Source organism: Bos indicus, chromosome 1 (assembly GCF_029378745.1).
Source record: "Bos indicus isolate NIAB-ARS_2022 breed Sahiwal x Tharparkar chromosome 1, NIAB-ARS_B.indTharparkar_mat_pri_1.0, whole genome shotgun sequence".
In the NCBI taxonomy this organism is placed as follows: domain Eukaryota; kingdom Metazoa; phylum Chordata; class Mammalia; order Artiodactyla; family Bovidae; genus Bos; species Bos indicus.
Window position 1 is genome coordinate 97661394 of NC_091760.1, and position 23162 is coordinate 97684555.

The 23162-nt window shown below is 37.5% G+C and overlaps 2 protein-coding genes and 1 non-coding gene across 16 annotated transcripts in view; 2 read left to right on the plus strand and 1 right to left on the minus strand.

Annotated features, from left to right (window-relative positions):
* The window catches only part of PHC3 (polyhomeotic homolog 3), an 84027-nt gene extending 73727 nt beyond the window's left edge, over positions 1-10300 (plus strand). For 5 of the 6 annotated variants that reach the window (XR_011567391.1, XM_019959740.2, XM_019959748.2 and 2 more), the window contains one exon: positions 1672-10300. Coding sequence is in view for 4 of the 6 variants with exons in the window: in XM_019959740.2 (XP_019815299.1) it covers positions 1672-1826 (155 nt within the window). In the remaining 2 variants the exon portion in view is untranslated. The remainder of the gene's footprint in view (positions 1-1671) is intronic. The other variant, XR_002180631.2, reaches the window with a different exon arrangement.
* Positions 10301-11057: 757 nt separating this feature from the next.
* The window catches only part of GPR160 (G protein-coupled receptor 160), a 69923-nt gene continuing 57818 nt past the window's right edge, over positions 11058-23162 (minus strand). For 7 of the 9 annotated variants that reach the window (XM_019959761.2, XM_070792032.1, XM_070792040.1 and 4 more), the window contains 2 exons: positions 18220-18335; positions 11058-12455 (listed from right to left, as the gene is read on the minus strand). In XM_019959761.2, the coding sequence (XP_019815320.2) occupies positions 11377-12390 (1014 nt within the window). In that variant the 5' untranslated portion in view covers positions 12391-12455; positions 18220-18335 and the 3' untranslated portion in view covers positions 11058-11376. Of the gene's footprint in view, positions 12456-12973; positions 13173-18219; positions 18336-23162 lie in introns of all 9 variants that reach the window. The other 2 variants (XM_070792071.1, XM_070792056.1) reach the window with 2 other exon arrangements.
* LOC139185351 (small nucleolar RNA SNORA40) lies at positions 22212-22338 on the plus strand. The gene has a single exon (XR_011568977.1). It is a non-coding gene; the product is annotated as a small nucleolar RNA SNORA40 (small nucleolar RNA).

A 23162-nucleotide genomic window follows, 5' to 3' on the forward strand; every position in this document is an offset into this window, starting at 1 on the left:
CCTGTCTTTCTCTTCTTTTCTTTCCTGTGTTCTTGTAAGTAAGACTGAAGAGAGAAGAACATTAGTTCTTTCATAAAAAGAAGGATGAAGTCACAACTAGATGCAAGATTAGTCAGTTTTGTCTGCTCAGTTTTGAGAGCTACCTCTGGGAAAAGAAAAGGGGCTTTTCTATGGTGAGTAATCTCATTTTAACTATTTAGTTTCTTTTATATGGTAAATAGCCAAAACCATAAAAATTCTGTGGAGGGTACTTTTGAAATAACAATTTTTAAAAATCTGAGAAATTATTAAAATAGAGGAATTGAAAAGCTGACTGCCACATAGGAGACAGGCAGGTTACTTAACAGTAAGCAGAGAAGTTGGGAAAGAGATAAGCAAGAGAGAAGCTGGCCACACAGCTGAATACAGGGGGAAAAAATTCTGCATTACTCTTACAGATGGCTCGATTCTGTTTTTGTTCATTATTCATTCAGTCCTTCACTTATCCAAAAATACATGTGTTTAGCACCTGCGATGTTTTGTGTTTGGTACTGGGGTTATAGGGATTACATTATTATCTTACATAAACAAGAGGAAAATAGAAAGAATAATGACTGCAACAAAGTCATATCCAAAGGTGTAATGTAACCACTGTCATTGTGCATTATCTTTTTCTTTGTGTTTTCCCTTAGAATGCCGATTTGAAGAAAAGAGACTTTAAGCTCTTAGTTTTTTTATTCTTAAATTCACTTTCATAATTTTGTCTTTTATAAGGAAGGTTCCACGTTTTTGTATTCTCTCCTCTCATGGGTCCTTAATTCATTACTTTGCCTGCAGGTTTCTTTACCCTTAGTGGGGAAGTTCATTAGCTGTGCAAAATGTGGTGGATAATAAAAACATTCGAGGGTCAAGTAGTGTTCACACTGTTACTTGTTCTAAAGCACCCAGTTTATGCTGAAAGGTAAAATATTGGTTATTCGTCAAGAGATTAGCCCAGCAAGCTCAAAATTTCGTTAAGAATTTGTTTTCTTACCAGAAGTGGAGATGAGTCCAATGATGTTAAGATTTGAAGTTGAAATTACAAGTTGAGTATTGTAGTACATTTCAACGGTAGATTGATACTGTAATTTTGATGGATTGGTTCTATGCTGAGTGAATAATAAAAATGTTTCAGATGTGCCTGGCAGTCAAAGGTTGTAAATCAGAATAAAACTACCAATGAAAATGAAAGTGGTACTTGAGATAACATTTCTAAATTAAGTGGCAAAACAGTACGCTTTATTCTTTTGTACCTGTATGTGAAGGATATCTGAGACAAAGAATGTTACAAGGTGTTATGAGTAGTTAACCCAGGCTTGTGTGTGTGCGTGCCTTCAGCTGACAGCTTGTCCTTTATGAAGGTGTGTTATGTCTGGACTGAATGAGCTGTGCATTTAACTTCTTACTAATTATTTCTGCAGTATTATTTTTAAGACAGGAATTCCAAGTAAATTGCTTTACCTAGATTTTGAATTCTTAATTTTTTTTAGAATGCCAAGAAGTACTGCCTTCTTCCAGAGTGAGCCCACGACTGCCATCAGTAAATTTCATTTGTTTCTCAGCCTGTGTTAAGTCACCCTAACTGTGACTGTTAGCAGTGATGTCTGATTGCTGTGTATTAATTCTAACATCCTTCCTCTGATGAAATTCTAGGCTGCCAGGATATCGCAGATGAGTTCAGAGCACAGGAGATTGATGGACAGGCTCTTCTCTTGCTCAAAGAAGACCATCTCATGAGTGCAATGAATATCAAGCTAGGCCCAGCCCTAAAGATCTGTGCACGCATCAACTCTCTGAAGGAATCTTAACAGGATCATGAGGCTTTGAGATAACAGCAATTGTATTCTTAAACAAACTTGTAAGGGTAAAGGCTCAAGTTGGCCTAAAATATTATCACTTACTGTGGCAGATAGCCAAGCACATTGGGATCTCTGCATCAAAGGCTGACATTTGTACAGATAAAATAATTCATTATACATTTTCATAATTAGCTAACATGGGTGAATTAATTTTACAGGTTACACACAACATTGAAAGACTTGTTACAGAGGGTCATGATATTTTTCAAAGTGTTTTACTAGATAATTTTTTAAAGGTGATGTTTATCATTAATATAAAAATCCTTTTTGAAAGTAATTTAATAATTTACATTTCTCCTCTTTTGATTTGGTTTTCTTATATACATTTTTCTACCCTATAAGTTTTCTATAGGTTGTCATGAGAGATATAATTTAGGAGTAATTAAGGAATAATTTTGGAGTCCAGTGACTGGAATTATATGCAATGAGATATCAGTGTATGTTTAAAAAAAACATGTCTGTTAAACAGTTGCTTTATCTATAAAAAGAATTGCATTCTAGCATGAATAATACTGATCTGGAAGTTAGATTTGGTTTCTCTTCCAAACTTGACCAAATATTTGGTGTGACTGAGGAAGTTCGTTTTCCTCTTAGTTTTTGTTCATTTAGAGCAGTGGTTCTAAATGGAGGTCAGTTTTGTTCCCCAGGGGACATCTGACAATGTCAAGGGACATTTTGGTTGTCATAGCCTAGGGGTTGTCGGGGGGAGGGTTGCTATTCGTATCTGGCATGTGGAGGACAGGGATGTCACTAAATATCCTACAGATGCACAGGACAGCCCTCTACAGCAGAGAGTTATTGGTCCAAAATGTCCGTAGTGCCAGGGTTGAGAAACCGTAATGAAGGAGTGATTAATGTTGGGCTTTTTCACCCAGAGGGATATTTTGGGGGGGAAAAAAAGATGGGATGTAATAAGGAATACATTGTATAATGGAAATATTTCAGATAGCATTAATATTCTGCTGGAATATTGTTCCCAGCTTTATGCATTCTAGTAAAAGGGGGGGAATCCATTAAGTTGGCATATAAAATGAGGACTAGCATACCAATAATTTGCCTCTCAGAACTGATTCATAATAATCATCTTTCGTGTCTCTGCCCTGACGAAGGCATAACCTGATTGCGCCTTAAGAGCCAGGGCTCGGCCTTTGCTGGCAGGGCGCTGGTTGGTGGTGGCTGTGTGGCTGGTCTTCGGATTTTTCTAGTGTTGAACAAGGTGGATCTAGCTAGAATGCACATTCCTTTTTCCTTGACTAAATCCTTGTATGCTTCCTGCAAAGCACTCTTGGATAAATTGAGTCTAATTTTGTATGTACATATTTTAGGGAAAAAATCTTTAAAGCAAAACTTTTCATTGAACAATTAGTGTTGCGTTAGTTATGGCACTAAAAGTTGTTGTGGGAGCCCTGTAAGCTATATATAGTCCTGGACATCAAAAACATTTGACTCTTTTATCATCTTCTCTTTACCATACAATGGAAATGTTTTAGTAATTGAAGGAACATACACAGATATTTGGCAGAAGTTCAGTTAAGTGAGGAAGAGTCCATGGGTTTCAGTCATTGTCACTGATCTTTTCAGAAAGATTGTGTTATGCTATTAGAAGACTAAAGATGTCATTAAAGACATCACAGATATTTATCTTTTGGCTTTGTGTACATTAGAGAATGTTGATTATTTTTATACAAAAATACAGCGGGTAATTTTTTTAACCTTTAGATGCCTCTTGTTTGAATGTATGCTTTGTGGGATTCTTTTGTGTAGTAATGTTTTTTTTTAAAAAAAAAAAAGATGTTTACTGATAGTTATGTGTAGGATTAGAATATGTAATATAGTATAAGGCTCATGTTCCAGACCTACAATAGCTTGTAATGTATGTCACATATTTCTTTTATATCACATTTTTAATTACTGGATTAAAGTTTCAAGGAAAGGTAGGTACTCTACAGTCAGTTTTCATTTATTAGCAGTTAATCTTTATGACAAGAGTGTCATATGGTTTGACCTTTCCCCTCAGCTTGCAATTTCAGGACACAAGTAAAGGCTAAGCGTTAGTAGGAGCCGGTCCACTGTATGAGGGCTGAAGGGCACAAAGGAAACTGTCTCTTGGAAGTACAGCTTTGTCATAGACGATCCATGGACAGTTCACACAAAATTGATTCTTTGGGGATAGACTCCTCCAGCAGTAATGATCACCTCCCATGACTATATTATCGATATATAACCTGCATTACAGGTTCTCCTGTTCACTTGCGTTGGTGATCCCAGTCATCACGTGCCTACCCAGAGCCCCTGTGCCTCACACCGTGCTAGGTGTCCAAGAACACTTACGAGGGGGGCTTCCATTGGAGAGCACCTTATAATCCTAAATCTTACGATAATAAAAACAGTCCAGATCTTCTGTTGTCCCCACTTAAAACATACTTAAAAAATACACTTGCTTTTTTTCCAATTTATTTTAGAAATGGCTCATTGGCTTTTAAGTAGTAGCTTTACCATTGACACAGCTGTTTCTTTCTGGATGATTTAATCATGTGGATTCTAAAATTTCAGTTATATATTTAATGGATATAGATGATAACACTGGATGCCCACCTCCCTCCTAAGCTCCAAGCACAGTTTTAGTATGAAATAGGTGGGGTGAGTGCTGTTATTCTCATTTTCCTTCATATTACTACCTGTTTCAGGATTTTGATTAAGAGGGAATGATAAGCAGAAAGGGGACATGGGAAGTTCTTCTTACTTTTGCTACCTAAGTTTGCATTTTCTGAAGGAAATCCCTACAAGTCTGAAATTTTACTTGCGTTAAGCCATGTGCGCTTAAGAAAGTAAACAGCTGGTTTGTAAAAATTGTTGCTTACACGCTGCATGTTTTCCTCAAGCCTTATGTGGGCATGTGTCTTACACAGCGGTGCAGCCTTGATAAGATCAGTATGAGAGTGCTGTGCCACATCCTGTCGCTTTCTAAGGGGCTGGTTATTTCCCCATCATGGTACTTTTAATTTGCTGGGGCATTCTCTAAACAGACCCTTCTAAAGTTGCAGTTTAAGGGCTGTCCCCTCTGAACAGAGAATGTGGAGTAGGCGGAAAGCGATGTCAGTGATGGGGCTTGAGGACAGGAGAAGCAGACAGGAGACCTGCCACGTTTAGTTTATCCACCTTAACACTGAACACATCTCTGTACTTTTGAAGTTAATACTAATTTTACCTAGTTTTAAATAGATTTAAACAAAAAAAATTTTTTAGGTAGCCCACTTAAATTTTTTACATAGCTAATTTCCCCATATGCAGCATGATGTTATAGTCAGACGTGTATTCAGATACCAGTCTTGGATTGAAATCTGTCCTAGTGCCTCATGTCACCTGACTTGTTCAGCTAAATATTACGAAGACCCATTGTTTGCATTTGCAAGGTTTTGGTACCACCATGGCATAAAGTGTGGTAGTGAGGCAGTGCATAGATTGTGTGTGGTTTCAGGCTGTGTTTACATGTGTGTAAAGAATTTTGGAAAGAAGAAACCAGTACAAATGCATGAAAGATGCTGTCTTCACAGCCGTATCACGTGGAAGAAATCCCCAGCTGGACACACTGTTAGAACATTTCAAAAATGTATTTTCAACTAGAACAGCTTGGTTATATTTTGTGGTTTGAAGATCCTCCCCCTCATTGAATGGCAAGAACTCATGCTGCCTCTGAGCAACGGGCATTGAGGAACACTATTGCCTAACAGGATGAAAGGGCCTCGTTCCCCCTTGCCTCCTCAAGCCCAAAGGAGACTGATAACTTTCTTTGCCTGCGAAGCCCTACAGACAACTCTGTGGTAGGGTTAATTTCGGGGAGGAACTAACTGGGGCAGGAATTTCTAATACCTAGCACTCACTCATGTCTTGAGCAGCCTCTGCCAGTGGAAGCTGGCCACTCTGCACAGTGTGCTCTCAGAGGTTTCCTGCACACTACTGCTGGGCCCTGGGGAAGGTTTTCTAGGGGAGATGACAGGGAAGTGGGGAAGAGACAAACAGGAAGAAAAGCATTCCAGAGCCAAGAGGATAATTCACTTAACTGAGTGAGGTGGTAGTGTATAGATTTGGCCATTCGTAGTTCAAATAAATTGTAATGGTTGGGTTCCATTTACTGCAGTAAACAGGATACGGGGTGCTTTTTTTCCCTTAATGTCAAGATTTACCTGCAATCAAAGTCATTCTTTTACTCTCCTGGTCAAATGACCCTGCCCTTAGGAGCACATTAATAGTTCCAGTGATACATAAATCGGTGATTTTTGACTTCTGAGAAAGGTTAACAGCTAGTATAGTTGGGAAGAGTATTTGTCAAGAACTCAAAGGTTTTATGAGTTATCAGAAGTATATAGAGGAGAGAATATCCATGGATAGTATTTTGTTAGGTTTGTGTCTTGGTCTAAGAATTGGATGACTAGAGCTGTAGGGTTCTGTTTTCTTAGTGTGGATTTCAGTAACTACAAGCCTACCTCTTTTCTTTGATGCACAGCAGTGTGGTTCTTGAAAAAACTGTTTAATCTACTTTCATCAAAATTGGTATTTCCGAATCTATTTAGAGCATTTGATTTTTATCTAACAGTTGTGATTCAATTAAATAAGCACAAATGCAGTATTAGGAAAAGTAAATATGCAATCTTATTAAAATTTAATTTCAACCTATAAGCTGTACACTTTAAAAAGATTCTTTAGGAAGATAATTCCTTTTTTGTTAGAAGTTCAAAAAATGTATCATATAGTTTTACTCATAGCACTAATATAAGCCATTTCTTCAGTAAAAAATGTTGAAAATTATATTATCTTCTTTGGAAAATTCCTAAATTTTTAAGAAGTTTTAACATTATTATTTTTCAGAGCTTATTTAATCTATTTTAAAATACTACTATGATAGTTGTTTTTGAAAGTTGTAGAGCACTAGTACAAATCATCATCATCATATTCCCCAGCAGAACGTGTGGCTTTCTGAACTTGCATTTTAGTATACTTGCGTGAAAAGGGAGACCTGCCCTCCTCCTCAGATCTGAAGCCCAGCTTAGAGTCTCTAATAAAAGCTCTCCCATTCTACTCTGACACACACCTCTTAAAGTGCCGTGTTCATGGAAGCTTTGGGAAATGCTTTCCACAGTTTCATTTTTTTCCTTTGAACAGCTTGTGAACATTTAACTTGACTTATTAAAGGTGACTATTTCAGCCTCCGACATTAGGGAAGAAGTACATTAAAACATTTTTCTCTACTGAAAAGTATAGTTGCTGTCAGTGCTATTGGTGGCATCAGTATGAATCCATGAAAGAAAACCTGTGCCAGGGTTTTAAAATATTTTAAAAAGTAATGAATGAAATTTAATTTGGACAAAAGAAATCTATATAAATTTAAAACACTTATTATGCTAACATGGTACAGTTTTAAATATGAGTAATAAAAGGAAGTCCTCTTAGACCACCTATTTAAATTGACGCCAATAATCTTAAGGATTGATAGTAGTTGTCATTTATTGACTTAAAAGTTATAGTTTAGGGACTATTATCAGTGTTAAATCCTTGATTTTTGTGGAGCTTTAATGGATGGAGGTGAAAAAGTTGATTATAAGAGTGATGAGGAATGGTAGTGAAATGAACATCAACCTATTTTAGAAAAGGAACTTTAGTCTTGCCTCAAGCAAACCAGGTGTATTCATTGCTAAAATCTTTTCTAATATTTATGTTAAAACCATAATTTTAGATAGTACTAAATAATTACTTCATTAGCAAATAATAGGTGGACATAATCATTAAATGAACATGGTAAGTGAAGATAAAATACTGGCTGGGAGACTGGAGTTTTACTTCTAGTTCTTAAATTAGCTGTGTGATATCTTAGGCCATTACTAAGCTTATAACCTGTTCCCTCTTCTGAATATTCAGTACAGAGCCTGTACTACTCAAAAGGTTGATTTTGTTTAAATCATCTTTAAGCTGTATAAACTATGATTCCAGACCACATAGTGGGGTATTTTCAAAAGTTGCTCCTACTTATTTCTCTCTCAATTTCTTTTTTTAATGGTTTGTTTCACACTTAAGAGCTTTGACTAAAAAATATTTATTTATTATGATCCATTTCCTGGGACACCCACAGTCTTTGTTCTCCTTAGGATTAAGGTAGAAAATTCACACAGATGAGCTAATGAGATTTTTCTAAAAGCTTGCTAAATCACTAAACACATCTAAATACTGCCATTCACTTACCCATTCACTTAGCAAACCATTGGAACATCTACTGTGTAGTGTGCAGCGTGTGGTTGGTATACCTGACTGAAGGAACCAGTAATAACAAAATCCTCTCGCCCTCGGTTTTGATTGTGGCATAAACATGTAATTATTACTTAATGCAGTGAATATAAACCTGGAGCTGATTTATGCATTGGGTAAAGGATTAAGCTAGATGATATCCAAGGGGTCTGACTGAATCATATCACAATTCCTATAACACATTTTGCATAAGAATCCATGTACCTGATTAGGTTATAAAATTAAAGGTACTTAATACTAGGATTTACATTTTGAAACTATTTTAACAGCCCATATTTCTCAATTATTTTGACACTTGAGTCTATTCCAGAGGTGCTGATATGCAGGGTGTGTGACAGAACAATTACAAGGAAAGCTGGTGCTGGCTTACTATATACACTTTGTACTACGAAAGCTTTACACCCAGTACTGACTGCAGTAACTTCTGAAAACTGAAAAATCTCAAAGGAGCTTGCTGAACAGGTTTAGTTTTTGTGTTTCTTTTTAAAGCAAGAAATACTACATAAAATTCTACAATTATCACAAATATCTACTTTTTAGAAAGCACACATCTTTTACATAGTAAAAGGGTTTCCTTTAACATGCAGAACCTGTAAACAATCAACAGTTCTGTGCTTGGAGCTTGAATTTACAAGTATTTGGGGAGCAAACATAGAATGGGAGGATTGATTTAATTGGGTAGAAATTTCCTTGCCACCAGAGGATTCTGAGTTATGGTGTAATTTCCTGTTTGACACAACTTTATATGTGTGTCATATATATGCAAAATGAAAGATGCAAAATGAAAAAAGATTAAAAAAACCTTTCTGTATCATAGTTACAGCTTTTTAAAGCAGGAAAATGTCCAAATAAGTGTTAAGAATAGAATCTGTAATAAAGTGTTTGTAAATAGGAACACTAACATCCAAGTAACCAGATAGTCTGGGTTTTTTCCATGGTACTGGTTAAAACTTTTAAAGTATTTTAGTTTACCTAGTTTTTCAAATATTTTTGCTGTTAAAATATTACATAAATATTTTTTGTATGTGTATTCTAAATTTTAAAAAACCAGTTTGAGTGTGCAAAGATGGTAATAATTTAATACATTTAATTTCCAAGACATTTAACTAGATTCTCAATCACCTCTTTCAAAAGCATGTTTTTTTTCCATAGGAAAAAGAAGTCAAAGTAAGCTCTCAAAATTATCCTCAAAGTAAGGGGTGAGCTTGTGATGAAGGTTGGAGTTGTAGACAGCAGTGTGCAGAACGGAGGCTGACATGGGTGTTGGGCATTTCAAGCCTCTTTGTTGAATTAGTCCTTTTTGTCTTCTTGCTTGTTGAAAGCATGCTTTTTGCTGTTGATTTAACAAAGGCAGATTGTGATAAATTTTTTAAAAAAAACTTTATTTTTGATGCTTCAAGCACATGTTAACTGATTTTTTAAATTCCTCCTTTTGGTTCCTCCCATTGTCCTAAAATAGGATTTCCATATTTTAAAACCTCAAACACTGATCCATGCAGAATGAACAAAAAGCATCAACAAGGGGAAAGAAAACATTTTTTATCTTTATAAAAAACAAATGTTAAGATTATATATAGATGTATTCTTTATGTTGGATATTGTACTAGAGTCCTCCTCACAGGAAATAGTTCTAGAACTCTTAGCATTAGCATTCCTAGATTGGTGTCTGTAGCTACCAGTTTTAAAATGTATAACCTGAAAATGAAGTTAATTTTGCATTATAAGAGCACACCATGATCTATGTAAAAAGCTTGTCCATTTGGTGTATTTTTTTAAAAGAGAAAGCACTTTCATATTAACAGTAGCATGTGTATGAATTTTAGATTTTCATATTTGTTGTGTCTGTATTCAGTGAAGTAAAATTGAACATTCAGATGTTTGTTGATGGCAACATTAACTGTTAAATTAAAGCACCTTATACTCTGCTGCTTAAACTTGCTTGTAATTGCACCTTTGTTAACCTGCACATTTTCACATAGAATATTGTTGTAACATTGCTTCATGTGGGTCTGGATGGAAGGTTAGTGGGCCTACAGGATCATTTATTTATATTGTTTATATTACAATAATATATTGTAGACCAGTTGTAAGTTCATTTCTTTACAAATAAAAGCTTCTTCCATTTGGCTGGTCTATTGAATAATTTTTTTTTTTTTTAAGGTTGTGAAGAATGGGGCATCTTGTAAACCAACAGCTTAACAAGGGGCTAGAAACAGTACATTTTCCAGATTTAAAATTTGCAGAGAGTTTTAAGTCTTTACTAATTAATTAGTAAAATAGTTTTAAATCTCTCAGTCCCATGTATGGTCAGTTAGAAAGCCATACATTAAGAAGGAAAGGAACACAGAAGCAGCATATTTAGACATTGACAAATTAGATGGTGTCTTTGTAATTTCCGATTACTCTGCCATTCCGATTGCTTCACTTCAGTAGTTCTCACGCAAGAACTTGCCCGAGGTAAGTATGACAATTTCTGGAGACACTGATTGTGATGACTGGGGAAGGAGGTTCTACTGGCATCTGGTGGATGGAAGGCAGAGGTGCTCCGGAACATCCTATATAGTACATGGGGCAGCTCCCACAACAAAGGATTATCCAACATCAACAGTGCTACGGATAAATTCTACTTTCACACTGTGGTATATTGCCAATGTGACTACAGGTTGCCATGCAGATTCTATGACAGATCTAAGTTACAACTGAAAACAAATCTGGTATGTCATGGAAGAGACCCAGTCACCACTCTCAATTCTTTATGGTGAGCAACAAAAACTCTGCTCTTAGGAATATTTGCATTAAGAACAGATGTATTTTTAAAAATTAGCTAAATTTAAATTGAGCGAATCCTTATGTTAATATTTAAACTATTTAAAGAAAACAATCTTTCTTGCTCTGAGTTTAATAAAAATGTTTATTTAAATCTGAAAAGTTGGCAGAAGAATCTCAGATTTACACAACAGTTTGTATCCAGTAGTTTTCTGGGTAACACAAACATGAGTATGGCCAACAGGTATAAATATGTTTTTGGAAGTATTTTGTTAAAAAGAAAACTAATAAATATAGCCCCCAAAAGACACATTCTGAAAAGGTATGAAAGTTTGGGGTCGGGGGAGAGCTTCAGTTAACTATATGTCCCAAGGCCTCATTCTTTCCTGTTTGTAAAATTATTAGTCTTGTAGCTATAAGTTTTAGTTTTAACATATCAACAAATTATTACTGATATAGGCTTTTCAATTTGCTCAAAATTATGAAGTATAAGTGGAATGAAGCAGCATTTCCAGTTGACAAATGGATCCACAGGTAATGCCATGTCTCTAAAATTAAGTTTGTGACAATTAAACCAAAACATTGTAGCAATGAGAAAACTATTGACAAAGTACAACCATGGAATGTTCATTTCAATGTAAGCTGGAATCTGTACTTCAAGTAAAAGGATAATTACTTGAAGTAGTACAAATGGTAACCAGGTACCAAGAAAACAGATAATCAACTTGGGCAAGAGTGTTTTTTTAGAGTTCACGGTATAAGAGTGTGATGAAAAGGGAAAATACAGGATAGTCTCATTCATGTAGGAAGTTATCCTAACAGCCTGTACCAAGGTAATGACTTCTGACCAAGAGATTATAAAACCCATAAGTAAAATTGTCACCATGGAAAATGACAGCCAGTAACTCTGAGCACCAATATAGAAAGGACATTGATGAGAATAAACATTCTGTGCCTTCAGGCTTTGGTAGATAGCTGGATCTCCCAAAACATAAGTAAGGACAGAAATCCAAATTAAAATAATTGTAAAGAAATAACATACTTTTTGACACTTAAATGGAAGCTTGGTCGCTTTAGAGAAATTCAGGTAATAATCTATACAAGCTATCAGGAAAACTGGATAATGCAAAAAACCGTAAGTAAAAGAAATAATTTGAATAAATAGGCAGATGTGGTATTTAGTAAACCTAATGCCTAAAAGCACAAAATCCCTGAAATAAGATATAATGGAAACATTGACCAAAAGCAGAAGATCAGTAAATGCTAGTGAAATGCAAAAATATTCCAAAAAATTTTGATGGGTGTTTTTCCTTGTCATTCCTAATGTGAGGATATTTAACAGTATTTTCCCAAGTATAATCAAGAGTAACAGACAGTTACCATCTAGAAGCTGATGTGTTTGATGCAGTTGGTACTGAAAAGAGCAGTTCTCTGAATTAAGAGCACTCATTTTTTGAGTTAAATTTCAAAGGCCTGCTGCTACAATCAAACAGTGCTTCACTGGATTTTCCATCCCTGCAAAGAAAAGTGAAAAGAAAACCTTGATGCCATCTTGCTGTTCTCACTACTGTAAAACTACAAAGTAAGCACCTCAAAAATTACTTTAATCCAGTCATTTCCCTAAATAATTAACCTTATATTTCTCACACTTACAGAACACTTATACAGAATATGATCAAGAAGAATTCATGCATATACTCTGGTCATTCTTTTGAGATGCACATAGTCAGAACTCACATTTATAACCAAACTGCTTTATTTAAATTAGTTATTTTTTTAGGATAAATTTCTTGAATGCCCTTCTCTTCCTGATTTCAATTTAAATTGTTTAAATTCAAGATATTTTTTAAAAGCTAGATAAACACTTTATTTATCAGAGCCAAAATACAGGCTTCAAAGAGCAGCCTGATCAGAATACTCAGAACAATCACTGATGGCTGTGGACTCAGTCCCACCCTGACTCTAGACATCACCTGGTTTTGTTTTTCTGCCCATGAAATTTAGACGATACTCATGAGGCCCCTTTAGTATACCTGTTTTCAAAGCTTTTTAGCTGCAGGATCATCATGTAAATACATCTCCAAAACTCAAAGATATAAAACAGATGGTTCAGGTGAAAATCATGAGACTATTGGTAAAGGAAAGATTTATCTTCTGGAATGTGACCTGTTAAGTGTGGCACCTAGAGAGATGAAAGAAGATAGGGAAGGAGCAGGGACCAAGTAGGGTTGCCTGAAAAACATTAAGAATTGCTTAATGGAACAGGAGTGGAGCTGCATAATTTTTTATTCTGCATTTCACTTAAGTAAACCTCCTGTTGAAATTTATCATGGTATTTTTTTTTAACATGTAACATTCACAAGGCATAACATTTAATGTGTAGAAAATATAGAGTGAAAACTAAGTCTTCCTATCCCAAGAAACATTTTTAATGGCTGCATAATAGCCCATCATAAGGAGGTATCACTTTTAGCCTGTCCCTAATTGTTGACATTCATGAGTAAGTTTTTTGTTACTGTTGGGGCTGGGGTTTTTTTTTTTCCTTGCTGTTATACACAGTGGTGGAAGTCTTACAGAAACAACTTTGGGTCAACTGTGTGTTTTGTCTTTAGGATGTTTCTTGAATTTCCTTCTTTCTCTTCCATCCTTTCCTGATTTCTTCCTCTTTGAACTTCCTCTTTCATCATTGCTTTTTCCTGCTTGTAAAGCTGTTCAAACTCCATTCCTGTTCCTTTGCACTTACTTAGCAATTCTTCATGATTTTTAAAGATATTATACATGTACAGAAAAAGTAAAAAGGTACACATCAAGTTATTAATATGGTATTCCACTTACAGGTTTTTCTGAATTTCTCAAATTTTAAGGAAAAAAAAAAACAAGGGAGTATTAAGTCTAAGAAGTAAAAAAAAAAAAATATTGCCTAGAAACAGGTAACACAATTTCAAGGAAGCTATGAGGATCCTGTCTGAGGGTAAAGAAAAGAAATTGGTAAGGGAGAGGGTTGGTCACCAGTTCTGTTGACAAAATCAACTGTAATTTGACAGTGTCTCTCTTAGTTGAGAAGAGAATTCAACTCTTCTCAACTAGGCCAACTTCTAAGCTTTTATATTTGTCTTTACATTACCCAGTCTTAGCAAGAATATTGCTAAGTTGGTTTAGCCAGAATCTCTCCCTCTCTATGTCTGATCAGGTTCCTCAGCCTCACCATCCTTCAGGTGATGTCTAACCACCTTGACCTGCCTTCGGCAAGAATTCTGATAAGTCAGTTTAACGAGAATCCCCCCTCACCACTGATGTTTTCCTTGGTAATAGTCCATTCACAGACCCCTACCTTCTTCCTTGGCTGTAAATTCCCACTTCTTTTGCATTTGAGCTTGAGTCCAGTCTCCACATTACCCTCCACACCCGACTGCAAAATCCCAGTATTGTGGGGCCCATGCCTATTGCAATGGTCTTAAAGTCTGCCTCACTGTTATTTAACAAGGATCATGAATAATTTTGTCTTTAACATACTCTCATGGATATAAATCTACCTTGTCATTCAGTGCAGTTTAGTCACTCAGTCATGTCCGACTCTTTGCGACCCCATGAATCGCAGCACACCAGGCCTCCCTGTCCATCACCAAGTCCTGGAGTTCACTCAGACTCATGTCCATCGAGTCAGTGATGCCATCCAGCCATCTCATCCTCTGTTGTCCCCTTCTCCTCCTGCCCCCAATCCCTCCCAGCATCAGAGTCTTTTCCAATGAGTCAACTCTTCGCATGAGGTGGCCAAAGTACTGGAGTTTCAGCTTTAGCATCATTCCCTCCAAAGAAATCCCAGGGCTGATCTCCTTCAGAATGGACTAGTTGGATCTCCTTGCAGTCCAAGGGACTCTCAAAGAGTCTTCTCCAACACCACAGGTCAAAAGCATCAATTCTTTGACGCTCAGCCTTCCTCACAGTCCAACTCTCACATCCATACATGACCACAATAGCCTTGACTAGATGGACCTTTGTTGGCAAAGTAATGTCTCTGCTTTTGAATATGCTATCTACGTTGGTCATAACTTTCCTTCCAAGGAGTAAGCGTCTTTTAATTTCATGGCTGCAATCTCCATCTGCAATGATTTTGGAGCCCAAAAAAAATAAAGTCTGAAACTGTTTCCACTGTTTCCCCATCTATTTCCCATGAAATAGAATGATGGGACCAGATGCCACGATCTTCGTTTTCTGAATGTTGAGCTTTAAGCCAACTTTTTCACTCTCCACTTTACTTTCATCAAGAGGCTTTTGAGTTCTTCTTCACTTTCTGCCATAAGGGTGGTGTCATCTGCATATCTGAGGTTATTGATATTTCTCCCCGCAGTCTTGATTCCAGCTTGTGCTTCTTCCAGCCCAGCGTTTCTCATGATGTACTCTGCATATAAGTTAAATAAGCAGGGTGACAATATACAACCTTGACGTACTCCTTTTCCTATTTGGAACCAGTCTGTTGTTCCATGTCCAGTTCTAACTGTTGCTTCCTGACCTGCATATAGATTTCTCAAGAGGCAGATCAGGTGGTCTGGTATTTCCATCTCTTTCAGAATTTTCCACAGTTTATTGTGATCCACACAGTCAAAGGCTTTGGCATAGTCAATAAAGCAGAAATAGATGTTTTTCTGGAACTCTTGCTTTTTCCATGATCCAGCGGATGTTGGCATTTGATCTCTGGTTCCTCTGCCTTTTCTAAAACCAGCTTGAACATCAGGAAGTTCACGGTTCACATATTGCTGAAGCCTGGCTTGGAGAATTTTGAGCATGACTTTACCAGCATGTGAGATGAGTGCAATTGTGTGGTAGTTTGAGCATTCTTTGGCATTGCCTTTCTTTGGGATTGGAATGAAAATTGACCTTTTCCAGTCCTGTGGCCACTGCTGAGTTTTCCAAATTTGCTGGCATATTGAGTGCAGCACTTTCACAGCATCATCTTTCAGGATTTGAAATAGCTCAACTGGGATTCCATCACCTCCACTAGCTTTGTTCGTAGTACAGTCAACAAAAACAGGACCGGGAGCTGACTGTGGCTCAGATCATGAACTCCTTATTACCAAATTCAGACTTAAATTGAAGAAAGTAGGGAATATCACTAGACCATTCAGGTATGACCTAAATCAAATCCCTTATGATTATACAGTAGAAGTGAGAAATAGATTTAAGGGCCTAGATCTGATAGATAGAGTGCCTGATGAACTATGGAATGAGGTTCGTGACACTGTACAGGAGACAGGGATCAAGACCATCCCCATGGAAAAGAAATGCAAAAAAGCAAAATGGCTGTCTGGGGAGGCCTTACAAATAGCTGTGAAAAGAAGAGAAGCAAAAAGCGAAGGAGAAAAGGAAAGATACAAACATCTGAATGCAGAGTTCCAAAGAATAGCAAGAAGAGATAAGAAAGCCTGCCTCAGCGATCAATGCAAAGAAATAGAGGAAAACAACAGAATAGGAAAGACTAGAGATCTCTTCAAGAAAATTAGAGATACCAAGGGAACATTTCATGCAAAGATGGGCTCGATGAAGGACAGAAATGGTATGGACCTAACAGAAGCAGAAGATATTAAGAAGAGGTGGCAAGAATACACAGAAGAACTGTACAAAAAAGATCTTCACGACCCAGATAATCACAATGGTGTGATCACTGACCCAGAGCCAGACATCCTGGAATGTGAAGTCCAGTGGGCCTTAGAAAGCATCACCTTGTCATTAAGGCACACAAATAATGTACCTATTTACACACACATCTATATATGTAAAGATAACTATAAAAATCATCCAATACCTATTTCCATAACTATATGTTATAAAATGAAAGTGTGAAGTTGCTCAGTCGTGTCTGACTCTTCGCGAACCCATAGACTGCAGCCTACCAGGCTCCTCCGCCCATGAGATTTTCCAGGCAAGAGTGCTGGAGTGGGTTGCCATTTCCTTCTCCAGTGCATGAAAGTGAAAAGTGAAAGTGAAGTCGCTCAGTTGTGTCCAACCCTCAGTGACCCCATGGACTGCAGCCTACCAGGCTCCTCCGTCCATGGGATTTTCCAGGCAAAAGTACTAGAGTGGGGTGCCACTGCCTTCTCTAATATGTTATGAAAGAACAAATCAAACAAGTTCTGGGTGTATGCTCAATTTTTTTAAACTATACTCAAAATACACTATAAACTTTACCCTCTCAAAAAAGTTCCATTCCAGATTTGATACACCAGGGCACAGAATCATGGCTACCACCCTGACGAATGCTACTGGCTTTGGGTAAGGAAACCTGGGTGGAATGATAAGACCATATGAACTCCTCCTTGTGCCAAGGAAAGAACTGGCTTAATTTTAAATAGCAGATGTTGGGAATGGGGGAGGGGAAGGGAAATGGTATGGGTTCATAAAGACCTACTTTTAAAAGGTATGTTTAGGATTAAAAGAAAGAATCATCAGTATAAAATGACTGTATCCTTTATAACTCCTACCCAAAACTCAGAAAGTATGGCTAAGGAATCGTGTTTAAGTAGGAAACATCCAAGGACTGCTTGCCAAGTTTCCACTTCACCACTGACTCTCTGAGGGGAGCTGCTTGAGAAAGACAGGTCCCCACAGCAGGGAAGTAACCCTAAGTGTCTCCCAGGGGCGAAGGAGGGTCAGAGAAGAGGAAGGAGCGGGGCAGCCCCAGCCAAGGAGTCACAAATCAGGAATCTCTTCAAAAGAAGACTGGAAGAGAGAAGACAAGTTTAAAATGGCGTATGTAAGAGAATCACAGAGCTGTAAGAAACTTCAGAGGCAAGAAAAACAAGACCCAGGGAAGACAAGCAATTAAGGCAATTTTTATTACTTTTTAGCAGTCAAAGGGAAGTATGTTGGAAAATGACGTGGAAACCAAAACTTTCTTAGATGAAAATGTTACACCCCACGTCCTCCAGAAACCACTGAAAGTATTTTAAATTGCAGTATTTTGTTGGACAAAAGTCCTTTGATAGGTTACCTGTCCCCAGTATTCCCTTGACTACTAGGATTCAGATTTATTAAGATACGATCCTTTCCTGCATGATGTTTTAGACTACTTATGAATCAAGCCATGCTCTTATACAACTTAGGAAGTTAATGTGCAAGTCCTTTTCAAGGCATCTTTGGGCTTGCTGTGTGATCTGGCCAGTTTAGAAGTATTAGCAGCCTAGGCCTGAGAGAAACAAAACATTATTTCTTTTCACTGACCCAATCTCTGCTTTCCCATGTATTAATACAACCCAACGAATTCTTAATGACACACTATACTTACTCTGCTTCCTCCAATAGGCCCTTCTTGGCTGATGATCTTCCTATTTTACTTCAGTTTCACTGCCTTTAATTATCTTATTTTTTGTTCCTGGCACACCAAAACGCCATGCAAATAAGCTGTGGTGAAAGAAAACAAAAATAACCATGATTAATAGCCATCTAAATAATTGCAGCTCAGTGCAACTGCCTCCAGATCTCTGCTTAGAAAAACTATTTGTGAGATTAGAGCAAGTAACTAATTGTTTATAATCTTTTTTCCAGCAAAAGGAAGAAAAGAGATACTTAGATTATGTGTGTGTGTGTGTGTGTGTGTGTGTGTGTGTGCACATGTGTTCAGTTTTTTTTTAATGTTTTTAAAAATTATTTTAATTGGAGGCTAATTACTTTACAATATTGTAGTAGTTTTTGCCATAGATTAATGTGAATCAGCCATGGGTGGACATGTGTCCCCCATCCTGAACACCCCCCTACCTCCCTCCCCATCCCATCCCTCAGGGTTGTCCCAGTGCACTGGCTTTGAGTGCCCTGTTTCATGCATCGAACCTGGACTGGCGATCTATTTCACATATGGTAATATACATCTTTCAATGCTATTCTCTCAAATCATCCCACCCTCACCTTCTCCCAGAGTCCAAAAGTCTGTTCTTTATATCTGTGTCTCTTTTGCTGTCTTGCATATAGGGTCATTGTTACTATCTTTCTAAATTCCATATGTATGCATTAATGTACCATATTGGTGTTTTTCTTTCTGCATGTCCAACTCTTTGAGACACCATGGACTGTAGCCCGCCAGGCTCCTCTGTCCATGGGATTCTCCAAGCAAGAATACTGGAGTGGGTTACCATTTCCTCCTCCAGGGGATCTTCCTGGCCTAGGAATTGAACCTGAGTCTCTTGGGTCTCCTGCACTGGCAGGCGGGTTCTGTATCACTGCTGGAGACCCTGATACTTGGATGAAGTCATCAAAGACCCTGAGATACAAGTGTGGATAACAGGAATCCTGCTCACACGGCAGTCTTCACCCACAGGTTCAGAGCCTAACTAGCAGTTCTCAATTGTTTTGTTTCAGGACCTTTTGACACTTGTTTCATGTTAACATAACATTTTTTTTAAGTGAAAAATTCTTTTCCCAAACAGAAAAACTGAGTGAGCACAGTTGCACTCTTTCACATTTCACAAATTACTTCAGTATCTGGCTCAACAGCAGGCAGCTGAATTCTCATCTATAAAAACCAGCTGCAATATCACACATGTAGCTTTTGTAGAGTCTGCTGTACATTAATGAAAGTTTGAGAGTAAAACAAAAAAGGTATATAACTTCATAGCATTATTACAATCAAATAGCTGTGTTACACAATCACAGAAAAATTTAACAAAACCATCTGCATTAACAGGATGGGAAGATGAGCACAGCTAACATTCTGGTCTATTGTTATACAGAAAATTAGATTAGGCTGTAGCTGGATTTGCTGAACCTCCTGAGCGAAGAAAGCCTGTGGGAGAAATAATGTATTAGCCTTGTCCAGCGTTTTCACATACTTTTTTCCTAAGCCTTACTAGCATCATGAAAAGTAGGCATTTTTTCCTATGAGGAAACGCTCGGGGGTTAACCAGCACATTTCCCTGGGATGCATGACTGTTAACTGTTAAAGCTTGAAGTTTAACCTTGTCTGACTTCAAACTCTTCAGGAAGCCACAATTATGGCTCAGCTCACAACTGGAAATGTAGAAGGGGATCTAACTTATGTGGACGAGCTTTCCAAGTAAGAGTGACTATGTAGATTACTGGTACCCATAGGAACAGAGCAGAGTCCCTCAGGGTACTCTTCCTCAGGTTACACAGGGAATCGATGGCATGTATTCCAGACAGTATAGCTCTACACAGTGGGACCTGTCAACCCGGGTTCTTGAGTGACTGTGTGCGGCAGAGCAGCAAAGCCCCCGGGGATTCAGAACGGATGGACAGTGTAAGCAAGGAGACAGTTATATCAAGCTGGAAGGATTCATGATTATATGTTATGGCCTATCCTGACACTTAAAATGCCTTGTAATTCTCTGGACCCTTAACATTTCCTTAAGGAATAGCATGTATTATTTATATTATCAGAATTTATAAATCTATAGTAGAAAAAATAATTTTGAAAAGCAGCAATGCAAATATAAGAAAATCAGGAAAATAAAAATTCAGTTTTAATTTCCACTAAACTAATTGCTTTTGCACTGTGTTGTTCTGACATTCTTATATTGGCCTATATTGGAAGAGAAGGTCTTGACTCAGTGACCCAAATTTTCACCTTAAGAAAAAGAAAAGTAAGGGAGTTCCCTGGAGTGCAGATTAGGACTCTGCACTCTTTCTGCTGAGGGTCTAGGTTCAATCCCTGGTCAGGGAACTAAGATCTCACATGGTTCACAGTGCGGCCAAAAAAAAAGAGTAAAGTAAATCCCAAAGTAACCAAGGGAAGGCTATAATAAAGAGCAGAAAACAACAGAAATTTTAAAACACAACAGAAAAAACAGTCAAAAGCTGGTTCTTTGAAACAAACAAACAAAAAAAACACAATAAAACTGTAAACCTCCAACCAAACTGAGAAAGACACTTAGGAAAATTAGGAAAGAGAGGGCCTCAGTACAGATCCTACAAATATTATAAAGATAATAGGGGACTATTGAGAATAATTTTATTCCAATAAATGAGACAACTGTGATGAAACACACAAATTTCTGGAAAGACATAACCTACCAAAACTCATTCAAAAAGATCCCTTAAAAAAATAGGGCTCATAGGGCTTCCCGGTGGCTCAGTGGTAGAGAAGTCGCCTGACAATGCAGGAGACACGAGTTCAATCCCTGATCTGGGAAGATCCCATGGGCTAAGCAGCAAGCTCCAGAGCACAGGAGCCGTAGCGACTGAAGCCCCGTGAGCAGTGCGTTCAGCCGCAACTACTGAGCCCACGTGTTCTGGAGCCTGATATTGGCAACAAGAGAAGCGGCCCTGATGAGAAGCCCTTGCACTGCAACTAGCGAGCAGCCCCCTGTGCTGCAACTAGAGAAAAGCCTGTGCAGTGATGAAGACCCAACCTAGTAAAAATAAATATATCAACACAGTTTTTTAAATTCCTATTAAAGAAATTGATTTTGTACTTAAAAACCTTCCCACAAAGAAAATTTTAGGCTCAGATGTTTGCACAGATGAATTCTGCCAAACATTTAAGGAAGAAATACCAAAGAGAACAGAAGAGAGAAACACCTTCCAACTTACTTTACAAGACCAAAGCAAAGACATTTCAAGAAAACTGAGTTACAAAGTACCATCCCTCAAGAATATGAGGCAAAAATCCTTAACAAAACATATGCTATGAAATTAAATTCATTAATATACAAAAATAATAATATAACCTAATACACCGTAGCTAATGCAATCTTGGTTTAACACTAGAAAATCAATGTAATTCATCATGTTAACAGAATAAAGGAGAAAAACTATATGATCATCTGAATAGATGTAGAAAAGGCACTTAACAAAACCCAACATGATAAAAAAACACTCTCACAAAAACAAAGAGAAGGGAACTTCCCAACCAGATAAAAAGCATCAATGAAAAAGCCAAATGCTGAAAGAGTGGTGCTTTTCCCCTACAATCAGGAGCCATGCAAGGATGTCCACCCTCCACCCTCCTCAACATTTCATTAGAAGTCTTAGCTAACACAGGAAGTCATTAAGAAGAAATAAAAGGCATGTATATGGGAAAGAAGTAAAGCTGTCTTTAATCATGAGTGATATGATCATGTACTTAGAAAGTCTGCAGTAAGCGCTACTAAAATAAGTGAATTTAGCAAGGTTGCAGATTAATTTTTTTAATCAATTTCTATATACCAGTGGTATAGGAAAATGAAATCACATTTTCCATAGCATTAAAAATATGAAAAACGTAGGGCTAAGTTTAACAAGCCACATGCAAGCACAGTATTCTGAATATCTTAAACACTCAGAAATAGCACTTGTGTGTGCTTTTGTATCATTTGTGGACAAAAACTTATAGACAGGTACAAAACTAAATCCTCTTTTGCAACTTAGAACTCACTGTTCAGCATCAATTTTGATACAGATAAGAAGGAACATGATACCTAAAACAGATTCAAGTAATGTGGGTTCTGATACACACAAAGGTTGCTTCCAGAGTTGATAATTTAAAAGCATAAACTATGAGAGAAATGATTATATTGATTCAGTACTCTAATTTTAGTGTTGACATGAAACAAGGATGGCTTGTTTTTTTAAGACTTTTCATTTTGAGGACATAATGTCTGTACTTCAAAAGGTACTGGCATAGCCCAGTGATCTGTCCTAGGATGTGATAGCTTAGGAGTGAATATGATTTCAACTTTATGAATGTTTAGAGGGTGTGCAAAATTAAGAACCAATCAGATCTGTCTCCTCTGACCCTAAACATGGTCCTAAGATAAATTACTTGAGAAAACTGGATCCCAAAGGTTCAGTTCAGTCGCTCAGTTGTGTCCGACTCTTTGCGACCCCATGAATCACAGCACGCCAGGCCTCCCTGTCCATCACCAACTACCGAAGTTCACTCAAACTCACGTCCATCAAGTCGGTGATGCTATCCAGCCATCTCATCCTCTGTCATCCCCTTCTCCTCCTGCCCCCAATCCCTCCCAGCATCAGGGTCTTTTCCAATGAGTCAACTCTTCACATGAGGTAGCCAAAGTATTGGATTTTCAGCCTCAGCATCAGTCCTTCCAATGAACACCCAGGACTGGTCTCCTTTAGGATGGACTGGTTGGATCTCCTTGCAGTCCAAGGGACTCTCAAGAATCTTCTCCAGCACCATAGTTCAAAAGCATCAATTCTTCGGCACTCAGCTTTCTTCACAGTCCAATTCTCACATCCATACATGACCACTGGAAAAACCATAACCTTGACTAGACG